Consider the following 26,373-nt stretch of genomic DNA (forward strand, 5'->3'; position numbering starts at 1 on the left):
AAAAATATTTTTAAATTTTTTTTATATATCCTCTTTTCAAATAATCACTCAATCAACTATATCGCAAATCATTAACATGAGTTGTGGTGAGGTTCAGGGGCGGAGCCAACAGTCAGGGGTTCACCCGAACCCCCTTTGGCGAAAAATCTTACTATTTATATATGGTTAAAATTATTTTTTATGTATATAAAGTAGATGTCAAACCCCTTCGATTAATTTGTATGTTTACTTTTTCATATTTTGAACCCCCTTATTAAAAATCCTAGCTACGCCACTGGTGAGGTTATTCATGATCTCATCATCTTTACCTAGATGTATCAAGTTTGAGATTTTAAAAATAGAAAAAACATGTTAATTCGGATTTAGTTAAACCACAATACAATTACGGAATATCATATGGGCCAAAAAAATAAAACTAGTTGAGATATATATGGTCAGATGCATCAGATCTCTTTCATTTTTAGTTAGAGATCTTGAATCTAATTATGAACCTTACGCGGCATGAATCTGAATTAATCAAAATTTATTATACTCTTTTATTTATTTTTATTTTATTTTAATTTTATTTAAATTCTTATATTTTTTTATTTTTTTGTTATTATGACAGAGACAAATATTTGTCAAGAGCAAAGCAAAACATTCAAGGGACCATGTGTAGAACAGGCAAAGTGTACAAGTGCCTGCCAAAGTGAGGGCTTTCAATTTGGAGAGTGTAGCAACTCCATTTGCTATTGCACAAAGCCATGTCCTCCCAATAATCAATAATAAATATTTTGTTTTTATTACTTTTTAATTATCATTGTACTTTTATGAGGCTCAAATAAATATATAAATCAACTTCAATCTATATCTATTTATTATTGTTGTTTATTTAGTATGATGATATGACATAGTTCTTCTCACAAAATGAGATGAATACTATGAATTGGGGCACTAATTTATTTATTTTACATTTCCTTCTTAAACTAAACACATAATCAATTATATCGCAAATCAAAACTAGTTGAGATTAGTTACAAACATAGCATCATGGGATATATTGTGATGCATAAGATCTCTCAAATTTCTATGTTCTTAACTAGAGATCTCAGATTTTAGCTATGAAACGGAGATTAAATCTGATAGCTAAAGAGTGTTTCCTCCTTTAATGAATTTTATTGCACAATACGAATGTAAATTGAAACAATCACTCAAATCAACTATACCACAAATCAAATCTAAGTAGAGATTAGTTATGAACTTATTAGCATCACGAGACACAGTGGGATGCATAAAATCTCTCCATCCTTAATTATATTGCATGATGACACAAATATAAATTAGTCAAATCGATAAAAGAATTGACAATTTTCTCTTTGCTCATCTTCTTCTTCTCATTTTCATATAGAAAAGAGGGAAGGGAGGAGGAGATGAAGCTATAGCCTCATACAAGGGTTAACATAGTTTAAGACCATATGTGCTCAACAACAACACACTCAGTTTAATCCCACACATAGGATCTAGAGAAAATGGCGTGTATGCAACTTTTTACCCCTACCTTGTAAAGATAGAGAGGTTGTCTCGAATAAACCTTCAATGCATGTAACAATTCTATATGTGCTGAATTTGAAATATTGGAAGATTTTGTCTCAGAAGCAAAGTGTAATAGATAAACCACATTTAGTTTCACTTCAACATATTGTTTTTTTTTACCTCCATTCACATGTATGACTACCATATAAGGATCAAATGATCCATATCACTAACTAGTGAAATTCCAAAATCAAGAAGTTGACAAAAATATTAATTTAAAAAAATAGCAGAATACATTTCGTTTGTAACTAAAACGAAAAATCAAAAAGGTTCCTACAAGCATTCTTCAAGGAAGAAAACTTAGTATATCCCCCTCGACACAAATGTGTTGAACCCTCCTCAGGCTTGTAGTTCTGTAGCAGAAAGAAGACCAGCTTCACACTGAATGGTGCAGCTGTCATGAATCGTGCATGCACTTCAAATTCTTTTCGTTAGCATTTACAAGAACTCAACACGCGGAGATCAGTTCTGTTTTTCTCTCATCCACTCAACAAAATTATCCAAAATCACAGGCCATGCTTGGTCGAGATCATAGTTTTCAAGGTCTGGAAAGCTAACCTGCAAAAATACAAAAGAATGACCACCTATTAGAATTTAGATTTATGACAAAATTAAAATTTTAAAGATTACTTGAGAAATCAATTAGTAAAGAGATTCAATAAAATGAAAAATGTTGCAGCTAAAGATAGGAACCTATGTCAAGGGGATCCAATACAATAAAATTATCATTTCTACCCTTCCTCCACAGCACAATTTTTCGGCTAAGGGGATTCAATTGAACCCCCTTTACCAAAAGGTACCACTACTGGTGCTCCTGTATGCATCTGATCATAGTGCGAAAAGTAGTTGATAGAAACAAAAGAAGCAGGATCCAGAAAGGTAAAGTGAAATCGTTTGTTCTGCTAGATTAGCATTTGCTTAATACTCGGTAAGTGAGAAGTGGGCAATATAGAACAAAATTATTTGTATGGTCCTCAATGTTTGGCATAAGTTTGAATTTGGTCCCATTCGTCTAATCATATCACCCTGAATTACATAGTTTGAGATTGGTGTTTATATAGTGCCTTAGGTCATTGACAGCCAAATAAAAAATGTAAACTAGAAAATGGAAAGGAGAATCCGAACGAAAATAGGAAAAGAGAGGCAGACATGGAACATATTTTAAGTTGGTGTTGGCTATATGAGCTCTCATGAACCACATTTCCTTCTAAGCTAGAAGGAATTATATAACATAAATAGTTTACCTCTTGGCAAAATCGAAGAAAATTCATCCATTGATCCATGTTGATCACCTTATAATCAGTCTGATTCTAGTATGAAGGAAAAGACAGAGAATCAGTGCTGTCAAATTAATAAGACATAAAAAATTAAAAACTAACATCATTGTTGTAACTTAATTTTCCTAACAGTTTAAAAGCCTAAACACTAGGGTCCTTCGGGCAATTATATCATAAACTATGCATATGTGATGCCAAAAGATATTCAGAACATGTAAGTGAGTACCTACCTTGAGAAACTCACTAAATGAGTCAACCTGAGCCCGGAATTGGGGCCCCAGAACAAGATCAATCAGTAGACAAATGCTCTCGATGTCCACACACTTCTGCTTATCCTCTGAGAAAGACAAACCAGGCACATGTTAGTAAATGTATTAGCTTAATAGAGATTAATGCGACAAACGAAAAAAATATGAAACCTACTAGGCTACATATTTGTTTATCAAAGAGAAGTTTACCAGTAAGGCAGTAACGAAAAGCGTAGGAATAAAAATCCTCAAAATTTTCAGGCATCATAACCTGAATATGTAAATGATCCAAGGTCAGCTACATGAGCATTAGAATCTTGCAAAATTATCCCACATAAGTTAACCAAAGAGCTGACAACAACATACCTCTGCTTCCAATTTTGGCAGGGATTTTTTCAATTTGTTAATCGTATCAACCTGGAGATCTTTTAAACCTTTTCTCCATTCATCCTGACAATTAGAAAAGATTTCCCAACACAGAGGAACTAAATTAGTCACAGAGGAAAAATGCACTATATTGATACAAGAGTAAATGCTAAAGGCAACTCGAATGAGAATGTAGTTGTATCAACAGAAAGAACAAGCAAAACACTGACAATCAAAAAAGGACCAACCACCAGACAATTCCAACGATACATCATCCATGTGAATACATCACAAAAGAGAAACACATTGAAATGTCTTATTCTAGGGGTGTCAAAATGGGTGGGTTGGGATGGATTACCCGCCCAAAAATTACTTGTGCTAAAAATGGGTCATATCCCAAGCTGCCCAAGTCTTACTAGGTTCTAATTTCATTGTTTGTTCTTTTATAACTTTTTAAGTGCATAATAACACTATTTTCTCCTTTATTGCGGCTGTACATATCATATCAAATAAAAAATATCTTTTTGAAAATATTTTGGCGAGATTTTTATGTGTCAATTTGGGCTACAATATCAACTCAATTTTTAGATAGCTTGAAATGGGTTGAGCTAATAAATGACAGGGTCAATGATCAGCCCAAACTTGAACGGGTTGTGTGGATCATGTTCTTATGGGTTAATTTGGCAACCCCTAGTTTATACTCAAGAGGAAACTGAACAAATAAATAGCAGTATCTTACCTGAGTAAAATATCCCTGCTTTTCAGCTTTCAATTTCCTGATCCATGTGAATAGTAAGTTATATAGATTACAGAAACACAACATTTCCTCAAAAATAAATTATTGATCACATAGACACATATTGACAGCAAATGGCTTACCAAGCGAGCATCAAAATTTTGACATTTGTATGGTCTACTCCAAGATCTGAGCATAGTGCCTCAATCCCCTCTGGACTGTGCAAACAAAAACAAACAGAAACTTAACGAAGATTCCAAAATCCTTTACTTTCAAACACTAATAGAAAGATAGTGATGACTCCCTCTGATACCTTAATTGCATCAATTGTTGAGAACTTCATTCATAAAGTTATCACATCTCAGTTCAATGTTAGGATTAAAGAATTAGAACTCTAAAAAATTATACTGACATTTCAATAGAAGGAAAGACCTACTTGATGAATTACTGTAATTTTACTGAAACCTTTTCTCTTTAAGTCGGCATTGTTTACAGCGTGTTATTAAATTTTGAGATATTCTAAAACTAAAAATTTATCAAAATGTACTTGTACTGAAAGAAGGAAATAATAAGAGGTAATTCCGATATTCAAAGGAACTATGAGGTTTTACAGTAAGCTAATATGCCTAGTTGACAGGACCAACAACTACTTGATGCTAGCAGACCATATTAATGTTGCTAATCAAGCACATTTATTTTAGGCAAGCTCGGTTTCACAAAATTACGAATCAAAACAAGCTACTGCCAGATAAAATCCTAAGAATGACGTAATTTTTAGCTATCGCTTCCGTCAAATCAGTTCTTTTAAGCATTAGTATTGATAGCAATGACCTTTAGCATGGAAATAAATGGTATAGCTACTTGGTAGAAACCCTTATAAAATCCAAAGTATTAAAGAATTGAGACCACCAAACCCTTTCCTGCTCGTAGAATTCCCCTCAGTGATATATATGATCCAATCAGAGCAACAAATAGTAAAACACATAGTGACTTCCATTATAGTTTAATGTTAGTATTTGTTTTATATAAGTAATTCTATGCTAGATAATAACCCATTCACATGAAACATATGGACATTGACATTCACTCAACTTTTGCAGTAGCAGAAGAAACAAACAACTCCTGCAGCTACCGAAGATATATGCACAGAAGGAAGACAATGTTAACCATGTTTATGACCCCGGAGATCATCATATATCCACTGTTCATCTAGGTAAATCATGGATCAAAACAATCAGCATAGATGCAACTTAGTTTGCTAAAGTAGAAAAACTTGGGAAAATAAATTGTGGAGTTGCTCTATATATACCCTTTAATCACAAAGTTCATGAAAAGAAACATAGGAACAATAGATAAGCTATTGAAAAAAGGAACTCACTCGATCATGCCTAGCAGCTTATTGGCATACTTCTGAAAAAGATTATCGACAGACAACCCAAACTTCGTAGTCTTGCCTGAAGCTGAATAGAACAACGAATAATATATAACTGTAACACGTTGACCATAAAGAAGAGATAATAAAAGGAAAAAGAAAATTGCAAACATCCAGCTAGAGGAAATATATTTCATGGAAAAAGAAACCTTATTTAAAGTCGAAACACCACATACCATGGTCTTCAACATTGTTAATAAAATTTCATAAAAAGATGAGCAGAAGTTGGATCAAAACTTGCAAATTAAGATAGACAAGATTTTTATGGTGGGAGAACCAAAACAGAAACAATTTGAGACTACTGAAGCTGAAGCATGATAAATTTATCACTTCAAATATAGAGTTAGGACATAGGCAGAGCTAAAGAGAAAGTTACAGGTTTGGTGGAACCTAGTTGCTTTGGCCAAACTCCTATAGTTGTGTTAAGACATTCACTTAATACTTAATAAATAATCTAAGCAAAATCGAGTAAGCTGCCTTTATTGGATTTCAGTGCCCATAAACTCACAAATTCTGGCTCCGCCTCTAAGTTAGAACAATTATCAGAAAACAATGCATAACACTAAAAGTATCCACAGTAAATAAATCACCTTTACATGCCTTATTTGAGAAAAGGCAGTTTACTTATAGTTCATTAGCTTCTTACAGCAATTCCATGTGAAGACCAGAATTCAGACTCGACTGCCAAATATATTTTCTTCTATAACTGTATCCAGTCTAAAAAACATAATGCAACAATGGTATGGCAGTTGATTCTGGTGTTCACATGGAATTTTCGATATCATTAATCTCAAACAAGCTACAAAAACTCGAATAAAAGAGTATGTATCTGCATTGTGTCCTAGAACATTTTAATTTACCTAATTTCGAGATGTATTCAAACTAGGGATTAAGAAAAACAATGCAGGTTGAATCTTATGCTTCCTTTTGAAATTACAATCAGAGTATACATGATGAGGCACATACTTATCTAAGATCAGCAAAAAAATTAAACGCCTCCCTTAATATAATCAATTATTCAACTAAGACTCAAATTCCAAACTCAGCTCTATCAATCCTCTATATCCATTCCACTCCATTCAGACCCATTTCATTCCAATATCCATAATCACCCACTTGATTATAAATGCACGATGAAAATACATGTACTAGATAACTCTATCCACCAAAGCCTAAGACAGATGTAAAGAAATTGTTTTTGTCTCTGAGATTTGAACCTCAAAACCCCATAGTTCTCACCCACTTCATTGACCACTAGACCACACCCTTGCATGCCTCCTCTACATCCATCCCACTCATCTTGTTTTCCAATATAGAAAAACACCCACTTGCTATCAATGCAACAACCCAAAAACACTTTATTCATTTCTTTTAATAATACAAGTGGCATCCAGACTAGCTTGCACGCATCTCAACTAATTCAAAACGATTAAAACTTGATACCTCATGATTTTTACACACTTCATTACCAGTTAAGCCACACCCTTTAAGTGCAAAATAGTAATTTTTTTCTTTTTCTTGATACCCAAATCCCCATTTCAAGGCTCCAGAATCTAGATAAGCCCCAACTCATTAAAAAAAAATTGAACTTTAAAATACCCTTCATCACTAAGAAACAAACCCAATTTTTTTTAAAAAAAAGAACTTCAAATGAACAGTACCAACAACTAATCACATAGATAAGATACATCACAAAGGACCAAAAAAAACAAGAATTTACCAGTGGTGATAGATTCCGAGCGAGCAGATTTGGCAGAAGTAGATTTGGGTGTGTCAGATTTTCTCTTTGATGCTCGAGGCATTTTGGTACGATTTTGAAAGCTCAGCAGAGAGGGGTTTGAGAGGTTTTTGGCGTGCAGAGAATGTTCAATATATATAACGTTTAGAGAGTGAGGGTGGGGGGGTAGAGAGGGCGTGGGAGTCAGGACTGCCAACTAGGATAATCAAAAAAGCAAAAAGTATAAATTATGTAGTGTGAAAAATAAAAATTATGGTTACAAAAAATGTATCCAAGGGGTAACAAGGATTGTTTTTTCTCTTTTTGTTTTGTTTACTTATTTGGTGTTCGAATTTACTGGTATAATTGATTTAATTTCACATTACTTAAGATTTAATATTAAAAAAAACACTATTTAATTACTAGAAGTTTTTAAAAATAAAATAAAATATGAGAGTATTCATTCTCTAAAGTTATCGAAGCTTTGACTTCCTTTTACGTTGGATTATATTTACTTTTTAATAGAACCGTGTAATATGTTTGATTTGAGATAATTACGAGTCTCAAATGTAATTTCATTAGCTTAAAAATGTGTGAGGATTACATAAGGAAAACTAAATTATTGAAATATGTGTACAGAATTATTAGTATGGGTGGGGATGTTGAAGTTGAGGATGTTGAACCAAATTACCTAGGCAAAAAATAATCAAGAAAATAAGTATTGGATTTTCTTGTCTTGATTTTCATATTTTGTGAACTGACGACAATAAATAAGAGGGAGTGATAGTGAAAAAACTTGCAAGAAAATAAGGATAAATCTCAAATTGTTGTTTATCAAGACTCAAATAAAAGGCCAAGATCTACTTAAAGTATGGTAATAAACAGTTTAAGTGAAAAAAATAAGGAGATAAATGTCAAAAAAAAAATTATCTTGATTCTCCTGTTGTGCGAACTAACGACAATAAATAAGAAGGGTGCATAGAAAAAAAGTAAGGACAAAGTCCCAAGCTCTTGCTCATTGAGACTCACAAAAGCAAACAAGAGATCAAAATCCACTTGAAAGCCTGATAGTAAATTGCCTGAGCGAAACTCAACTGACAACACGAAATATCACAAATTGCTCTATAACCTTTAAAATCTATAATCATGAAGAGAGACTTTAAAATATTCTATATTTTTTTAGATTTTAGAGACAAGGAGGAGCGCTACCTAACAGACACTGTAATGTTATCCTTTGATGAAGTTTTTTGTATATTCTCTTTCATTAAATACAAATATTAACATTTCTAGCTACTTAAATTTTGTATTTTACTCAAGAGCACTCTAAAAAACTTCTAAGTGTTGAAAATAGGGTTTGTAAAAGAGGTAACTTAATTACTCAATTGTATATATATTGTGTTAAAAAGTATCACATAGTAAAAGCATTCAATAATCTTTATTAATTATATGATTAATAGATAAGAAACATAAATAGACAGTGTGCTCAAAATATAATTAAAGAAATACCTTTGGAGGTGTGAGCAAATATCCTGAAGCAAGTCCGCATTTAGTTTTGCAGTGTTTTCAAAATTATAACAAAATCTTCTTACTCGGGGTGACAAGTATTGTATGAAAAACTGATAGCTTTTTTTAGCTTAGATTAGTCCTTATATATAGGTCCGTTTTGTAAACTTCAACTTTAATTCACGTCATGATTTTGATATGATAATCTTACAAAAAGATGTTTAAAGAACACATCTGATGCGGAAGTCGCAAAGAAGAGAGCGGGAGTGTTAGCCGCAAACTTGATTTCTACCTCCTGCTCCTAGCCTTATGTTACTGTGGTGTTCAATGATGAAAGATATAGAGAATATGTATTAACCCTAATTGGCAAAGAGGAAACTAATTTATAGAAGTTAATTTAGACTTAATGTGGTACGCTTATCAAATAATGTACGAGTGAGATATATTTTTAATCAAATGTTGATTATGGGCTTTACTAAAAATATTGGGCCACGGTATACTTTCTATCACATACTATTACATTAGCAACTTATCATGTTCGGTTCATAAACTATAAAACATATATCATTATGGTCCGCAATAATACCTCATTGAGACTTATCTAGTAATAACTCAAAATAATAATGTATACATCACTATGAGTAATTAAAAATAATAATTAACATATATATATTAGAAGCACATAATTAACCTCAAAATGTCAAAACTTCGTAAATGCATAAATCACAAGTATAACAAAGATCCACCTTAAATATCATACCACACTAAGTTCACAAGAAGTTGTTAAAGAAAAATGCAACAAATAAGAGGAAATCAACAATTGTTTTTAAAAGGGTTTGAATACCGTCTAAATCAGTGAAAGATAATATTTCCAAGAAAGCTAGCATAACAATATATATTTTATAGAAATCTAGCATAACAATATATTATATGCAGAAGACACTATCACAGAAGAGAGCGAAAACGTTAGTCACAAAATCGATTTCTACCTAATTCCTCACGCTAGTTTTATGTTGCCACAATCATTAGCAATAAAAAAAAAGGTATAAATAATATGTGGTAACCTTAATGGGCAGAAGGAGAACCACCAAACACAACACAAACTAATTATGTATTTTATCTCGAGATTAAGCAGACGGTGTAATTATATTTTTTTAAAAGAAACTCCATAATGGGCTTGGAGCCTTCTCATAAACATCCTTATTGGGCTTTACATATATCTGACCCAAACTCTTTTCACTAATTGGGCTTCATTTTGGCCTATAACACCTCCGAGAAACCCACTATAAAAAACCGCAAACTAGGGTTTCTACAAATCCTCAAATTCCAACTTCAGCAGCAGCAGTCATCTCCGAGGAGGAAGTCGCCGCCGATCGTGAAAATGGTGAGATTCCTTTCCCCATTAACCCTCATTATGAACACAGTACCTCACAATTTCTGTTGAATTTACCTTTTTTTTTGGTGTGTGTAGCCGTCCCACAAGTCTTTCATGATCAAGAAGAAGCTGGCGAAGAAGCAGAGGCAGAACAGGCCTATTCCTTACTGGATCCGCATGAGGACCGATAACACCATCAGGTATTTCACTTTTCTCTTTGTAATTTTTGATTACTTTTTTGTGTATTGTGTTAATTTTGGGGATAAGTAGTTGTGGTTCTCTTTTTTTTTTTTTGGTTCTTTTGTTGTGTATTGTGTTAATTTGGGACTAAGAAGTTGTGTGTAATGTGTCTTTACACTAAAAAACAGATTGTTCAATTGGGGAGTAGATGTGGTACCTTTCTGCACTATAGCAGAGGATATTTGGTGTAAGTTGTTGAATTTGCAAGGTATTATAAGTCTTAGTTGGGAATGCCCAGAGGAATATGCTAGGATGGATAATCATTATAAAACCAATAGAACAAGCTCTATTATCTACTGTATGACCCTGTCTAGATGCATATACCATGTCTGGAATGTGAATGGAATCAAGTTGTATTCCAAGGGAAGAAACGTGCTTTGGCTGCAATTGTGAAACTAGTGATCCAAGATGTGTAGTTTGAGCTTGTCTGAAGCCTAAGGTAGCTACTATCCTGTCTTTACTTATCTACTACCCTAGCCAAACATGCAAAAGTAGTGGTGGAGTAGGTGCGCCTATGTAGGAACTGGGACTATGTCTAGTTGTCTAGTTTTTTCCCAACGTGCTTGATTATCTTGTTTGGTAATAATATCTCCTATGCCGGTGTATGAGAAAAGGAGTGACGATCTCATTTTTCTTCGGTCATAGGTTGGTCCATTACCAAAAAACCTCTTCTCTTCTTTCTCAAAAAAAAAAAACCTCTTCTCTTGCATTGTTAGGTTCCTCTTTCTGTTTGTGTTTATTTTGGGGCTATGAAGTTGTGTGTATTGTGTCTTTACACTATAGACATTGCCAAACTGGGGAGTAGATGTAGAATCTTTGTGCCCACTATGTAAATGGCTGATTAAACTACTGGACACCTGTTTTTCCAACAAGTTGAATTGCGAAGATATATTACAAGACCTAGTTGAAGCTGGTCAGAGGAATGTGCTAGGACGGGAACTTATTTTAAAACCAATAGAGCAAAGCTGTATTATCTTATGGCCCTGTCTGGATGCATATACAATGTATGGCATGGAAGGAATCAAGTTGTATTCTGAGGGAAGAAAATGTATGTCAGCTGCAATTATGAAACTAGTGATTCATGATGTGCACTTTTGAGCTTGTCTGAAGCCTAAGCTAGCTAGTGTCCTGTCTCTACTTAACTACATTCCTAGCTGAACACGTAAAAGAAGCAGAGGAGTAGGGTGCCCGTGTGAATCAGCAAGGATCACTTTGCAAGGCAAATTACTACAAGGGTGAAAAGAACCTACTGTAGGAACCAAGACTATGTCCTGTTGTCTAGCTTTTTTGTTTCTTTTGTGCTTTTGTCCTACTTAGTAATGAAATTCCCTATAATTACCAAAAAAACTTGCAATTTTAGGTTCCTTTCTATATGTTGTGATGATTTTGGGGATACAGAGTTTTGGGTATTCACTTTTATCTTTGTAGTTTTTTGTGTATTGTGTGGATTTTGGGGCTAAGAAGTTCTGGGTATTATCTTTCCTCTTGCATCATTAGGTTCCTTTTTGTATATTGTGTTAATTTTGGGGCTAGGAGGTTTTGTATTTTTTGGTTCCTTTTTGTGTGTTGTGTTAATTTGGGGCTAAGAAGTTGTGTATTAACTTTCCTCTTGCAATTTTAGGTTCTTTTTTGTATGTAGTGTTAATTTTGGGGCTAGCTAGGACTTATCTCTCTGTAATTTTTTTGTATAGTGTCAATTTTGAGGCTAAGAAGTTGTGTTTTGTGCTATAAGGTACAACGCCAAGCGCAGGCACTGGAGGCGTACCAAGTTGGGATTTTGAGGTGGATGGCTTGGAGTTCTCTTCAAGGTTCCATTGAAAAATTTATGGGATTTTGGTTACTTACCGTTTTGTTTAGTAGGAGCTTGTTTCTGAAACGAAATCTAGTAGAGTTGTTTTCTACTGATGTTTTGGGAAAATATTTTGGAGCTATATTCAGCTGAGTTTATGTATTGAATGAATATTTTTGGATTTACTATGCTTTGTTGATGCATTTTTAGCATTGGAATTTGTGCACTGGATTCCATAGTAATGATCGTACTAGACTTGTCTGTTGAAAATTTTCATGGTGGAAGAAGGGTTAGGGTTTGTTTAGTCAAAGTAACTTAAAAAGTGACGAAAGGTCTTTTCGTATTCATATTATAGTTCTTACTCCATCTCTTCAACATTCGAATCATTAAATATTAGAACCTAATTTTTTTTTTTGATTTTTCATTTGGTGTTTAGCATATTCATATTGGAGTATGATTAAATTTAGATTCATGTTGGCTAGTCTTAGATTGGGGCTGGATTTGCGTGGCGAATTTCTATATTGGATAGCTTTGAATTAGTAACGTTTGAGGTAATAAACAAAAAATTAAAATGCAAATAACAACATACTTTTTTCTTTGGCCACTCAAAAGAAATTTCATAAATATTCAATATGTGAACAACGAATTTAAAGATTCTTTATCCCTAACTCGCAACTTCCCCACTCCACCCCACATAAATTTTGAAAAAAATATATTTAAGCCTGCCCTGCTCAGTACCCACAAAAGCTCCAACCCGCCCCGACCCACATACATTGTAACCCTCCCCACTTCGCTTTCGCTCTGCCTCATTGCCATCCCTATGCATAAACCCTAATTGAGCGACATCTACTCCTTTAAAACTATAGTATCATTTACTTAGTTGTCACGAATAGATATACAAAATTTGAGCTCAAACAGAATGGATCACATATATTCCAAAAAATTTATGATTAATACACATGTTTTGAGACTCATATACTCAAAGAGAGAGACATCTTCCCCTAGGAAATTGTGAGTATTATTTACTAGGTCGTCAATAAATGGATTCGAAAAAAATTTGAGATCAAATAGAGGGTATCAAACATTCTTGAAAATTATTGACCACACATGAAAAATTGAGAATAATTATGAATTTTTATTGCGTGACCTATAAACTCCAAAGTAAGCGACATTTTACCATGGAAAACTATGTGCATCATTATTAGGTCGTCACGAATGGGCCAACAAAATTTGAGCACAAATAGAGTTAGTTACGTATTCTGAAAAATTCATGGATTAATATACATGAAAAGTAGACATAATTCTAAATTCCTCTTATGTGACCCATATTCCGAAAGAGCATCGTATATGTCCAAAAAATACAACAAATTGCCTGCTACAATATATTAAAATTACTTACGTAGTATGTATAGTAAATCAAATCCAAATTATAATAATTTCCCTTTCTTCTAAGTATATCAATAACAGACCAAAAACAAAATATTCTAGTACTCTAGTAGTTATTTTGTAGTGGAACAAATTAAGTCAAAATTTTCCAACAAAAAACAAGGAAATTACAAGGAGAAGAAGCACAAAACAAAATGACCAAGAAAATAGTAACTAATTTTTTTTAAAAATAAAAATAATAATTATTGTAAGATGATCCATCTTTTAAGGGGAAAAATGTTTTAATGGTTTCTCCTTTTCTATAGACATTTTCAAAGGTGACCATAGACCAAAAAATGGTCTATAAAAGGAGACCCAAAAAGAGACAGTATTTTGAGTTTCCAAGAAAAGTAAAAAAAAAAGTTTTTAGTAATAAAAACACCAAAAAAACATAGGAGAGAGACAAGAGAGCAAATTTATTTTTGCCAACAAGTCTCTCTCCATTAAATTAAAAAAAAAATATAACAAAACACTCTTTGTCATCTTTTCCATGTGTTAAATAAATTTAATATTTTTGCTACTCTTGGTTCCTCTTAATAAATTATTAACATAATCATGGCGTCTAATTTATCTTTGGAAGATATCAAGAATGAGCAAATTGACCTTGTAAGTTACATCTCTTTTTTCACCTCTATTCTTCTATTTTTTTTATAATTAAATAAAAGTACTCTGATGATAAAGGCATTAAGTTTTTGGCGTTAGTGAGTTCAAAAAATATATATGTTCCTATTCATATATATTGAATTCGAGTCGAAATCCTTCGAACATGTGTATATATTTTAGTTTTCCTTTTTTGCACATATATATACATAGTTCGAGTCGAAATAATTAATTTAAAAATTTATGTAATATACATCGATCGTAAATTATTTTTTTATGTGGGATTGAATGATTGTTACAGGAAAACATTCCAGTGGAGGAAGTGTTCCAGCAGCTAAAATGTAGCAAAGAGGGCTTGTCATCTGCTGAGGGCCAAAAAAGGGTTGAAATTTTTGGCCCCAACAAACTTGAAGAGAAAAAAGTAATTTCTTTTTTAAGAATCATATTTTATTTTAATAAAAATCTTAAAAATGTGTATTAATTATAACCTATGCTTTTAATTTATTGAAGGATAACAAGCTTCTCAAGTTCTTGGGGTTCATGTGGAATCCTCTCTCATGGGTTATGGAGTGTGCTGCTATCATGGCTATTGTGTTGGCCAATGGAGGAGTAATTACAAATTTTACTTATTTTTCATATCTACTTATTTTTTTCACCATGCGTACTGGTACTGAGTCTGACTAAATTCGAATTCGCATTGAAACATCGCACATTGAAGGGGTAAAATGCTCCTTAGTAAAGGTGACTTACCATACCAGGATGGGACTAAATTCGGATTCGTGTCGAAAAGTTACTACGCTCCTTAATAAAGACGACTTTCCGAATCGGGATCGGACCATATCCTGATTCATGTCGAAAATTCTCACATAGAGGGGTAAACACTCTCTAATAAAGACGACTTCCCATATTGGGGCGAGACTAAATCCGAAAGTCCACATTGGGGTAAAAAGGACTTTCACACCTAAGGCTCGAACACAAGCCTCTGATTATAGATAGATGAGTACTTCCTGCTCCAACACAACTTTATTTTCATGTTGACTTGGCCAAATATTGTTTGATTTAGTAATGGTGAAATCTTGAAAAACAAATTGCAGGGAAAGCCACCAGATTGGCCAGATTTCGTTGGTATCACAGTATTGCTCATTATAAACTCTACCATCAGTTTTATTGAAGAAAACAGTGCAGGAAATGCTGCATCTGCCCTTATGGCTAATCTTGCTCCTAAAACTAAGGTACCCCATAATTACTTATCCAGTGTCGAATGCAGGATTTAAATTTCATCAGCCGTTTTAGTCCTCAGTGTATTTATTAATTTTATATGTAATGTTATTGATTCCAGATTTTGAGAGATGGAAAATGGTCAGAAGAGGAGGCCTCAATCTTGGTTCCAGGTGATATAATTAGCATTAAGTTGGGAGATATCGTCCCAGCTGATGCTCGTCTTCTCGAGGGTGATCCTTTAAAGGTTGATCAGGCTGCACTCACCGGTGAGTCATTGCCCGCGACAAAGTTCCCTGGCGCTGAGGTTTTCTCTGGTTCCACTGTCAAGCAAGGCGAAATTGAGGCAGTTGTCATTGCCACTGGTGTTCACACTTTCTTTGGAAAGGCTGCTCATCTTGTAGACAGCACAAACAATGTTGGCCATTTCCAGAAGGTAAAAGAAATGTGTTTTGTGATATAAATTTAAAAAATTAGTTGGTGTGATTTGGGGATTTCTAAATTTTGGATTTGGATTGTGATGATGATCAATTATAGGTGTTGACTGCCATTGGAAACTTCTGTATCTGCTCTATTGCTGTGGGAATGGTGATTGAGATAGTAGTGATGTACCCAATTCAGAAGCGTAACTACAGAGATGGAATCGACAACTTGCTTGTGTTGCTCATCGGAGGTATCCCAATTGCCATGCCAACAGTCTTATCTGTGACCATGGCTATTGGATCTCATAGGCTTGCACAACAAGGTGCCATAACTAAGAGGATGACTGCTATTGAGGAAATGGCTGGTATGGATGTTCTTTGCAGTGACAAAACCGGTACCCTCACCCTCAACAAGCTCACTGTTGACAAAAACTTAATTGAGGTTGGTAATCAGGACAACGTTATTCCTTTTTATCATATGATTATTATAGTTTTTTTTCTGAGGAAACATGAAGGCTAAAGCGTTATCAATGTGTAATGGTGGTTATAGGTTTTCCCTAAAGATGCAGACAAGGATACCGTTATGTTGCTTGGTGCTAGGGCTTCCAGGATCGAAAACCAGGATGCTATTGATACTTGTATCGTTAACATGTTGGGTGATCCTAAGGAGGTAATATGTTTTATTATTAGGTGACATTAGTACATTTTTCACTATTCCAAGAAGTTGTAAATTGACCATGCATGTTTTTTTGTCACATTGCAGGCAAGAGCAGGCATCCAAGAGGTTCACTTCTTGCCTTTCAATCCAGTTGAAAAACGTACAGCCATAACCTATATCGATGACAAAGGAAACTGGCACAGGGCTAGCAAAGGAGCTCCCGAGCAAGTAAGATAGTGTTTTTATATTTCCGTTGCTTCATGTATTTTTAGTGTTTGTCATCTCACATGTCATTTTCGCCAGATTATTGAACTTTGTGAGCTCAAGGGAGATATCAAGAAGAAGGCCTTAGAAATCATTGACGACTATGCCAACCGTGGCCTTCGCTCTTTGGGGTTGGCAAGACAGGTAAGCAACTTACTTTGTTTGGATCAATGCATCATATCATTAATCGTCATGAATTAAGCATGATTACATGGTATTTATGCAGACTGTACCTGAGAAGAGCAAGGAAAGTGAAGGCTCACCTTGGGAGTTTGTTGGCCTTTTGCCCCTTTTTGATCCTCCAAGGCACGACAGTGCTGAAACTATCCGCAAAGCTCTTGAACTTGGTGTTGCAGTTAAGATGATCACTGGTGACCAGCTTGCCATTGGTAAGGAAACTGCACGTAGGCTTGGCATGGGAACCAACATGTATCCTTCTTCAGCTCTTCTTGGAGAGCACAAAGATGCAGCCATTGCTTCAATTCCCGTCGATGAGCTAATTGAAAAGGCAGATGGTTTTGCTGGAGTCTTCCCAGAGCATAAATACGAGATCGTGAAGAAGCTCCAAGATATGAAACACATTTGTGGTATGACGGGAGACGGAGTGAATGATGCACCAGCACTCAAGAAGGCAGACATTGGTATTGCTGTGGATGATGCAACAGATGCTGCTAGAAGTGCATCTGATATCGTCTTGACTGAGCCAGGTCTTAGTGTCATCGTGAGTGCTGTGCTAACAAGCAGAGCCATCTTCCAGAGGATGAAGAACTACACAATCTATGCTGTTTCCATCACAATCCGTGTAGTGATGGGATTCATGCTCATTGCCCTTATCTGGAAGTTCGACTTCTCTCCCTTCATGGTCCTTATCATTGCCATACTCAATGATGGAACCATCATGACCATCTCTAAGGACAGGGTTGTGCCATCTCCATTGCCCGACTCATGGAAACTCAATGAAATCTTTGCCACTGGTGTTGTCCTCGGAACCTACCAAGCTATCATGACTGTTGTGTTCTTCTACCTTGCAGCTGACACTGATTTCTTCACTGTAAGTATTAAGATTCTCCCCCTAACATGAAACACAACATGAAATTACACTAACAAAATCGTCATATTCGTGCAGGAAAACTTCCATGTTCGATCAATCAGAAACTCTCCAAATGAGCTTACAACTGCACTTTACCTTCAAGTGAGTATCATCAGTCAAGCTCTCATCTTCGTGACCAGGTCACGAAGCTGGTCCTTTGTGGAACGCCCTGGCCTTATGCTCGTAGGAGCTTTCTTTGCAGCCCAATTGGTGAGTATTGTAATACGACAACCTGAATGAATTATTCGACTTAAAAGTACTCCATTTGAATATACAGCTAACCAAATTCTTAACTTTCAGGTTGCAACAGTGCTTGCTGTATATGCAGACTGGGAATTTGCCAGGATCAAGGGAGTTGGCTGGGGATGGGCAGCAGTCATCTGGGTCTACACTATTATTACCTACTTACCTCAAGATGTTCTTAAATTCATCATCCGTTTCGGCTTGAGTGGAAGGGCATGGGACACAATGATCCAAAACAAGGTAAAAACAAGCAACAAATTACCATAACATGAAGAAAATTTCATTGAATTGTGTTCTTGACTAATTAGTATTTATGTTTCTTGAATACCTTAGACTGCCTTCACAACCAAGAAGGACTATGGAAGGGGTGAGAGGGAAGCACAATGGGCTCTAGCTCAACGTACACTTCATGGTCTCCAGACACCTGAAGCCGCTAGCCTATTCAATGACAAAAACTACAGGGAACTGTCTGAGATTGCTGAACAAGCTAAGCGTCGTGCTGAAGTTGCAAGGCTGAGGGAGCTCCACACACTTAAGGGACATGTTGAATCAGTTGTCAAGCTAAAGGGACTAGATATTGAAACCATTCAACAACACTACACTGTCTAAACAAGTTGAAATCAATTCAACTTTTTTTTCTCCATACAAGTTTGGACAATTTTTGCAGCTGGCATTTTGTTGGATGAAGATTATAGCATTTGGCTGAAGAACAAAGGCTAGTTGTGCATAAAAAGAAATTGTAATTACTTGTTATTATTATATCCTTGTAGTTATCATTATATCTTATGTATTTTTATTTTGCTAGACTAAATCTGTTGTCTCCACAATTTTTTTCAATTTCAATGAGATCTATTGCTCCTTCTTATATCTTTCTTTCTAATAGTTTCTCGAAACGTGCATTGCTCCTGTGTCCCATGTTAATTATTATAGATCCATTGGAATGATGAGCTCAAATAAAAATACAGACTTACGACAATCACAAATTCATAAAACATAAAATCTAAGAAGTCTTATAAAGAGAACACACAAAAAATACAGAAGAAAAGATACATCATACACATCCTTCTTAAGACTTTAATAATAACAACATAGATGAAAAAAATAATACAAAACCTTGAGTAAGGGTCAAAATAAAAAGATGGATTTATTAAATAATATTCAAAGCATGACACTTATGGATATTATTAAGAGTAGCAACATAATAGTTCATTAGATATGAGTCACGAATGTGAAGAAGACAAACTCAAATTTTTTTGTTTAAATCAAGATACAAAATGTTTAATCTCTAAATTGTAATCAATAAGAGCATTGTGTGATTAATTCTATGAACAATTTTTCAAAAATAAAATCAGAGCAAAAGGTGATTATTATTTAATGGGAGAAGTGTTATGGAAATAATGGAGGACGAAACGTAAGACCCCTCACTGAAGTCATTGAGTTGAGCATCTAAAGCATTTAAGTACTATTACTGCATTTATAATAGGGAAAAAGGACAAATATATCCCCGAACTATCGTAAATGGTATGTAGATATCCTCCGTCATATTTTTGAGACATTGATGTCTCTGCCATCTAAAAACTAGAGCATATATGCCCTTCACTCTAACGGAAGACTAAATAGGGACACGTGACACAATCTTATTTGTCGATCCAATATTTAATAAATGTCGGTCGGCAGATAAGATTATGACACGTGTATGTCCGTTAGTATAAAGGGTATATATATGCTCTAGTTTTGGGACGGCAGGGGCACCAATGCCCCAAAAGTATGACGAAGGGTAGCTTCATATATACCATTTACGATAGTTCGGGGGTATATATATATATATATATATATATATATATATATATATATATATATGATATGATATGATGATCTACAAATCAATAGATGAGAGTTGATGGAAAGACCCTAAAAATGAAGAAAGTATTTCAATAAAAAAAGTAAAGACTAAGAAATTATAAAGAAAATAAAGAAGCTTGCAACTTATTTGCTTGTACAATTTTAAAACAAAGAAAAAGTAAGAGAAAGATAAACTAACCAAACAAATGTACTTGAATCTTATATCATCTGAGGTGGATTATCTAAATCATTAGTCTTCCAATCAACCTACTATAATCCTTCTTGCCTAGAACCCTTTTTGTTTTTAGACTTCTAATTCAGATAGAGAGGTTTCTTGCGCTCCTACCACCTCTTGACAAAGTAGGTTGATAGACAAGCGTACACAATAGTGTGTGGTAAGACCAGAAAGAAACTTGCCCTTTGACACCAAAAGATACAAGCTGAGTGCTAGTAACCGTCCATAATAAGTGAAACTAATCTAAAAAATACGACAAATTGCTTTTTATAATATATTAAAATTAATTATGTATGATGTGATCCAAGTCAATGACAATGCAAAAGTTGAACCCGATGATCTCTTCCTCCTGAAGTATGGAAAAAGGAAGAAAAAACAATCAATCACAGGGAAGGAAATAGAAAAGGTATGAGACTGCTTTTCTTCTTCAAGTCGGTATTAATGAGTAAGTAGTAAGTAAGTGAGAAATGGCCCACTAAGTAAGGTTTATGTAGTATGTATAACAAATCAAAATCTAAATTATAACAATTTCCTCTTCTTCTAGGTACTTCAATATCATACCAAAAACAATAGTCTAGTAGAAGTTATTTTGTAGTGGAAGAAATTAAGTCAAACTTTTCTAACAAAAAAAACAAGGAAATTTACAAGGAGAAGGAAGCACAAAACAAAATTGCCAAGAAAATAATAACTAATTCTTTTAAAAAATAAAAATAATTATTGTAAGATGATCCATCTTTTAAGGGAGAAAAGTATTTTTAAGGTTTCTCCTTTTTTATAGACATTTTCAAAGGTGACCATAGTCCAATTTATCTATAAAAGGAGACCTAAGGAAGTAGATGAAAACAGGCGTTTTGTTGTATTTTAAGTTTCCAAAAAAAAAGTAAAAAATAAATAAAAAATACAACAAAACACTCTTTCTCATCTTTTCCATGTTTTGAATAAAATTCAATTTTTGCTTTTCTTGGTTCCTCTTGATAAATTATTAGCACCATCATGGCATCTAATTTATCTTTGGAAGATATCAAGAATGAGCAAATTGACCTTGTAAGTGACATCTCTTTTTTGCACCTATATTCTTACATTTTTTGAATTTTAATAAAACTAAAAGTACTCCTAGTGATAAAGGCGTTAAGTTTATGGCGTTAGTGAGTTCAGAATACACACACACACACATATATATATATATATATATAATTATTTTTTCATACATATACATTGAATTCAAGTTGAAATTCCTAGAATATATGTCTATTCTTATCTCATTTTCACCTTTATTCTTTCATATCTTGATTTTTCCTTTTATACTAAAAATACCCCGACATGAAAGACTAATTTCGTTTCTAGAGTTAGTGATTATTCATAATAAAAATAATCATATTAATATGTATGTATTTGAATTTTCTTTTTGCAAAGACATTAACATATATAGTTTGAGTTGAATTATCAAAAATAAATTAAGTTTAGAAATTTAAGTAATATACATCGACAATATAAAAAATTTAATATGTGATTGAATGATTGTTACAGGAAAACATTCCAGTGGAGGAAGTGTTCCAGCAGCTAAAATGTAGCAAAGAGGGATTGTCATCTGCTGAGGGCCAAAAAAGGGTTGAAATTTTTGGCCCCAACAAACTTGAAGAGAAAAAAGTATTACTATTTTAAAAAATCTTCATATTTTATTTTAATAAAATCTTGAATATGTGTATTAATTATTACCTATGCTTTTAATTTATTGTAGGAGAACAAGCTTCTCAAATTCTTGGGGTTCATGTGGAATCCTCTCTCATGGGTTATGGAGTGTGCTGCTATCATGGCTATTGTGTTGGCCAATGGAGGAGTAATTACAACTTCACTTATTTTCATATTTATTTATTTTTTGATTTTTCACCTGGTGTCTGGTACTTGTACTTGAGTCTAATTACAAAACTCGAATTCGTGTTGGAAAGTCCCATATTGGGGGCAAATGCTCCCTCAGAAAGGTGAGTTCCCATATTAGGGCCTGCCTAAATTTGGAAAGTCGCACATGGAGGGGTAAAATGCTCCCTAAGAAACGTGACTTCCCATACAAGGGACTCGACTAAATTCGGATGTGTGTTGGGAAGTCTCAAGTTGAGGGTAAAACGCTCCCTAATAAAAGCGATTTCCCGTGCCAGAGTCGAAAAGTCCTACATTGGGGCTAAAACGCTTTCTTTCATACCTAGGACTTGAAAACGAGCCTATGATTAAATATGAAGGAGCACTTAACACTCTAACGCAACCCTTGATTTGTATTCTCATTTTTTACATGGCCAGATTGTGTTTGATTTAGTAATGGTGAAATCTTGAAAATAAAATTGCAGGGCAAACCACCAGATTGGCCAGATTTCGTTGGTATCACAGTATTGCTTATTATAAACTCTACCATCAGTTTTATTGAAGAAAATAGTGCAGGAAATGCTGCATCTGCCCTTATGGCTAATCTTGCTCCCAAAACTAAGGTACCCCATAATTACTTATCCAGTGTCGAATGTAAGATTTAAATTTCATTGGGCATTTTAGTCCTCAGTGTATTTATCGATATTATATGTAATGTTATTGATTCCAGATTTTGAGAGATGGAAAATGGTCAGAAGAGGAGGCCTCAATCTTGGTTCCAGGTGATATAATTAGCATTAAGTTGGGAGATATCGTCCCAGCCGATGCTCGTCTTCTCGAGGGTGATCCTTTAAAGGTTGATCAGGCTGCACTCACTGGTGAGTCATTGCCTGCGACAAAGTTCCCTGGTGCTGAGGTTTTCTCTGGTTCCACTGTTAAGCAAGGTGAAATCGAGGCAGTAGTCATTGCCACCGGTGTTCACACTTTCTTTGGAAAGGCTGCTCATCTTGTAGACAACACAAACAATGTTGGCCATTTCCAGAAGGTAAAAGAAATGTGTTTGTGATATAAATTTAAAGAATCATTTGGCGTGATTGGGGATTTCTAAATTTTGGATTTGGATTGTGATGATGATCACAGGTGTTGACAGCCATCGGAAACTTCTGTATTTGCTCTATTGCAGTAGGAATGGTGATTGAGATAATAGTGATGTACCCAATTCAGCAGCGTAAATACAGAGATGGAATCGACAACTTGCTTGTGTTGCTTATCGGAGGTATCCCAATTGCCATGCCAACAGTCTTATCTGTAACCATGGCTATTGGATCTCATAGGCTTGCACAACAAGGTGCCATTACTAAGAGGATGACTGCTATTGAGGAAATGGCTGGTATGGATGTTCTTTGCAGTGACAAAACCGGTACCCTCACCCTCAACAAGCTCACTGTTGACAAAAACTTAATTGAGGTTGGTAATCAGGGCAACATTATACATTTTCATCGCGATTGTTCTAGGAATGAAGGCAAAAGTGTTATCAATGCTTAATGGTGGTTGTAGGTTTTCCCTAAAGATGCGACCAAGGACACTGTTATGTTGCTTGGTGCTAGGGCTTCTAGGATCGAGAACCAAGATGCTATTGATACTTGTATCGTTAACATGTTGGGTGATCCTAAGGAGGTAATATGTTTTGTTATTAGGTGATATTAGTACATTTTCACTATTCCAAGAAGTTGTAAACTGACCATTTATGTCTCTTTGTCACATTGAAGGCAAGAGCAGGCATCCAAGAGGTTCACTTCTTGCCTTTCAATCCAGTTGAAAAACGTACAGCCATTACCTATATCGATGACAAAGGAAACTGGCACAGGGCTAGCAAAGGAGCTCCCGAGCAAGTAAGATAATAGCGTTTATATGTTTCCCTTCGCTTCATGTATTTTCAGCGTTTATCATCTCATATGTCATTTTTTGTCAGATTATTGAACTTTGTGAGCTCAAAGGAGATATCAGGAAAAAGGCCTTAGAAATCATTAATGACTATGCTAACCGTGGCCTTCGTTCTTTGGGTTTGGCAAGACAGGTAAGCTAATGACTTTGTTTGGATCAATGCATCATATCATTGATCGTCGTGAATTAAGCATGATAATGTGGCATCTATGCAGACTGTACCTGAGAAGAGCAAGGAAAGTGAAGGCTCACCTTGGGAATTTGTTGGCCTTTTGCCCCTTTTTGATCCCCCAAGACACGACAGTGCTGAAACTATCCGCAAAGCTCTTGAACTTGGTGTTGCTGTCAAGATGATCACCGGTGACCAACTTGCCATCGGTAAGGAAACTGCACGTAGGCTTGGCATGGGAACCAACATGTATCCTTCTTCAGCTCTTCTTGGAGAGCACAAGGATGCAGCCATTGCTTCAATTCCTGTCGATGAGCTAATTGAAAAGGCAGATGGTTTTGCTGGAGTCTTCCCAGAGCATAAATACGAGATCGTGAAGAAGCTCCAAGATAGGAAACACATCTGCGGTATGACAGGAGATGGAGTGAATGATGCACCAGCACTCAAGAAGGCAGACATTGGTATTGCTGTGGATGACGCAACAGACGCTGCTAGGAGTGCATCTGATATCGTCTTGACTGAGCCAGGTCTTAGTGTCATTGTGAGTGCTGTGTTGACAAGCAGAGCCATCTTCCAGAGGATGAAGAACTACACAATCTATGCTGTTTCCATTACAATCCGTGTTGTGATGGGATTCATGCTCATTGCCCTTATCTGGAAGTTCGACTTCTCTCCCTTCATGGTCCTTATCATTGCCATACTCAATGACGGAACCATCATGACCATCTCTAAGGACAGGGTTAAGCCATCTCCATTGCCCGATTCATGGAAACTCAATGAAATCTTCGCCACTGGTGTTGTCCTCGGAACCTACCAAGCTATCATGACTGTTGTGTTCTTCTACCTTGCAGCTGACACTGATTTCTTCACTGTAAGTATTAAGGTTCTTACCATAACATGAAACACAAAATGAAACTAAACCCAAAAAATCGTCATATACGTACAGGAAAACTTCCATGTTCGATCAATCAGAAACTCCCCAAATGAGCTAACAGCTGCACTTTACCTTCAAGTGAGTATCATCAGTCAAGCTCTCATCTTCGTGACCAGGTCACGAAGCTGGTCCTTTGTGGAATGCCCTGGACTTATGCTTGTAGGAGCTTTCTTTGCAGCCCAATTGGTGAGTCTTGGAATATGACTACATAATGAATTATTCGACTCAAAAGTACTTCCATTTGAATATATAGCTAATCAAAATTCACAACTTTCAGGTTGCTACAGTGCTTGCTGTATATGCAGACTGGGAATTCGCCAGGATCAAGGGAGTTGGCTGGGGATGGGCAGCAGTCATCTGGGTCTACACTATTATTACCTACTTACCTCAAGATGTTCTTAAATTCATCATTCGTTTCGGCTTGAGTGGAAGGGCATGGGACACAATGATCCAAAACAAGGTAAAAAAACAAGCAACAAATTACCATTACACGAAGAAAATTTCATTGAATTTTGTTCTTGACTATATAGTATTTTTGTTTCTTGAATACCTTAGACTGCCTTCACAACCAAGAAGGACTATGGAAGGGGTGAGAGGGAAGCACAATGGGCTCTAGCTCAACGTACACTTCATGGTCTCCAGACACCCGAAGCCAGTGGCCTATTCAACGACAAGAACTACAGGGAACTGTCTGAGATTGCTGAACAAGCTAAACGTCGTGCTGAAGTTGCAAGACTGAGGGAGCTCCACACACTTAAGGGACATGTTGAATCAGTTGTCAAGCTAAAGGGACTAGATATTGAAACCATTCAACAACACTACACTGTCTAAACAAATTGAAACCAATTCAACTTCCTTTTTTTTCTCCATATACAAGGAAGGATATTTTTTGTTGCTGGCATGTTGTTGGATGAAGATAGTACCATTTGGCTGGAGAACAAAGGCTAGCTGTGCACAAAAAAATATAATTGTAATTACTAGTTATTATTATATCCTTATAGTTATCCTACATTTTATATATTAAATTTTATTTGGCCACAATCTTTCAATTTCATTGTGTTTTATTGCTCCTTATTTCTTTCTTTCTAGATGCCAAATCAATAAATGAGAGTTGATGGAAAGACCCCAAAAATGAAGAAAGTATTTCAAGAAAAAACTGAAGTCTAAGAAAGTATAAAGAAAATAAAGAAGCTTGCAGTTTATTTGCTTGTACAATTTAA

At 35.1% G+C, this 26,373-nt stretch overlaps 4 protein-coding genes across 5 annotated transcripts; 3 read left to right on the forward strand and 1 right to left on the reverse strand.

Annotated features, from left to right (window-relative positions):
• Positions 1 to 1,640: 1,640 nt before the first annotated feature.
• Positions 1,641 to 7,482, reverse strand: LOC125824326 (uncharacterized). 2 transcript variants are annotated; one of them, XM_049503677.1, is made up of 9 exons: positions 7,352 to 7,482; positions 5,578 to 5,659; positions 4,343 to 4,417; positions 4,203 to 4,239; positions 3,464 to 3,547; positions 3,308 to 3,368; positions 3,080 to 3,186; positions 2,817 to 2,876; positions 1,641 to 2,130 (listed from the first exon to the last, which is right to left on the reverse strand). In XM_049503677.1, exons 1-9 carry the CDS (start codon positions 7,431 to 7,433, stop codon positions 2,035 to 2,037), a joined length of 684 nt encoding a protein of 227 aa, XP_049359634.1. In that variant the 5' UTR covers positions 7,434 to 7,482; the 3' UTR covers positions 1,641 to 2,034. The 2 variants fall into 2 exon arrangements, with proteins under 2 accessions (XP_049359634.1, XP_049359633.1); XM_049503676.1 differs by having other exon boundaries at positions 2,817 to 2,882.
• Positions 7,483 to 10,119: 2,637 nt separating this feature from the next.
• Positions 10,120 to 12,440, forward strand: LOC125824328 (60S ribosomal protein L39-3). Its single transcript, XM_049503678.1, has 3 exons — positions 10,120 to 10,235; positions 10,323 to 10,426; positions 12,199 to 12,440. The coding sequence occupies exons 1-3, from the start codon at positions 10,233 to 10,235 to the stop codon at positions 12,245 to 12,247; spliced, it is 156 nt and encodes a 51-aa protein (XP_049359635.1). The 5' UTR covers positions 10,120 to 10,232; the 3' UTR covers positions 12,248 to 12,440.
• Positions 12,441 to 14,071: 1,631 nt separating this feature from the next.
• Positions 14,072 to 18,961, forward strand: LOC125824691 (ATPase 8, plasma membrane-type-like). The gene is made up of 13 exons (XM_049504082.1): positions 14,072 to 14,286; positions 14,582 to 14,701; positions 14,791 to 14,889; positions 15,375 to 15,512; positions 15,620 to 15,934; positions 16,036 to 16,362; positions 16,471 to 16,590; positions 16,684 to 16,806; positions 16,882 to 16,986; positions 17,069 to 17,893; positions 17,969 to 18,142; positions 18,233 to 18,415; positions 18,509 to 18,961. The coding sequence occupies exons 1-13, from the start codon at positions 14,236 to 14,238 to the stop codon at positions 18,782 to 18,784; spliced, it is 2,856 nt and encodes a 951-aa protein (XP_049360039.1). The 5' UTR covers positions 14,072 to 14,235; the 3' UTR covers positions 18,785 to 18,961.
• A 2,148-nt stretch (positions 18,962 to 21,109) lies between these two features.
• LOC125824692 (ATPase 8, plasma membrane-type-like) lies at positions 21,110 to 26,096 on the forward strand. The gene is made up of 13 exons (XM_049504083.1): positions 21,110 to 21,296; positions 21,780 to 21,899; positions 21,991 to 22,089; positions 22,592 to 22,729; positions 22,837 to 23,151; positions 23,247 to 23,573; positions 23,664 to 23,783; positions 23,876 to 23,998; positions 24,079 to 24,183; positions 24,266 to 25,090; positions 25,166 to 25,339; positions 25,431 to 25,613; positions 25,709 to 26,096. Exons 1-13 carry the CDS (start codon positions 21,246 to 21,248, stop codon positions 25,982 to 25,984), a joined length of 2,856 nt encoding a protein of 951 aa, XP_049360040.1. The 5' UTR covers positions 21,110 to 21,245; the 3' UTR covers positions 25,985 to 26,096.
• Positions 26,097 to 26,373: the final 277 nt, after the last annotated feature.

This window comes from Solanum verrucosum, unplaced genomic scaffold, assembly GCF_900185275.1.
Source record: "Solanum verrucosum unplaced genomic scaffold, falcon-dt-bn FXZP01000022.1, whole genome shotgun sequence".
Taxonomy (NCBI): Eukaryota; Viridiplantae; Streptophyta; class Magnoliopsida; order Solanales; family Solanaceae; genus Solanum; species Solanum verrucosum.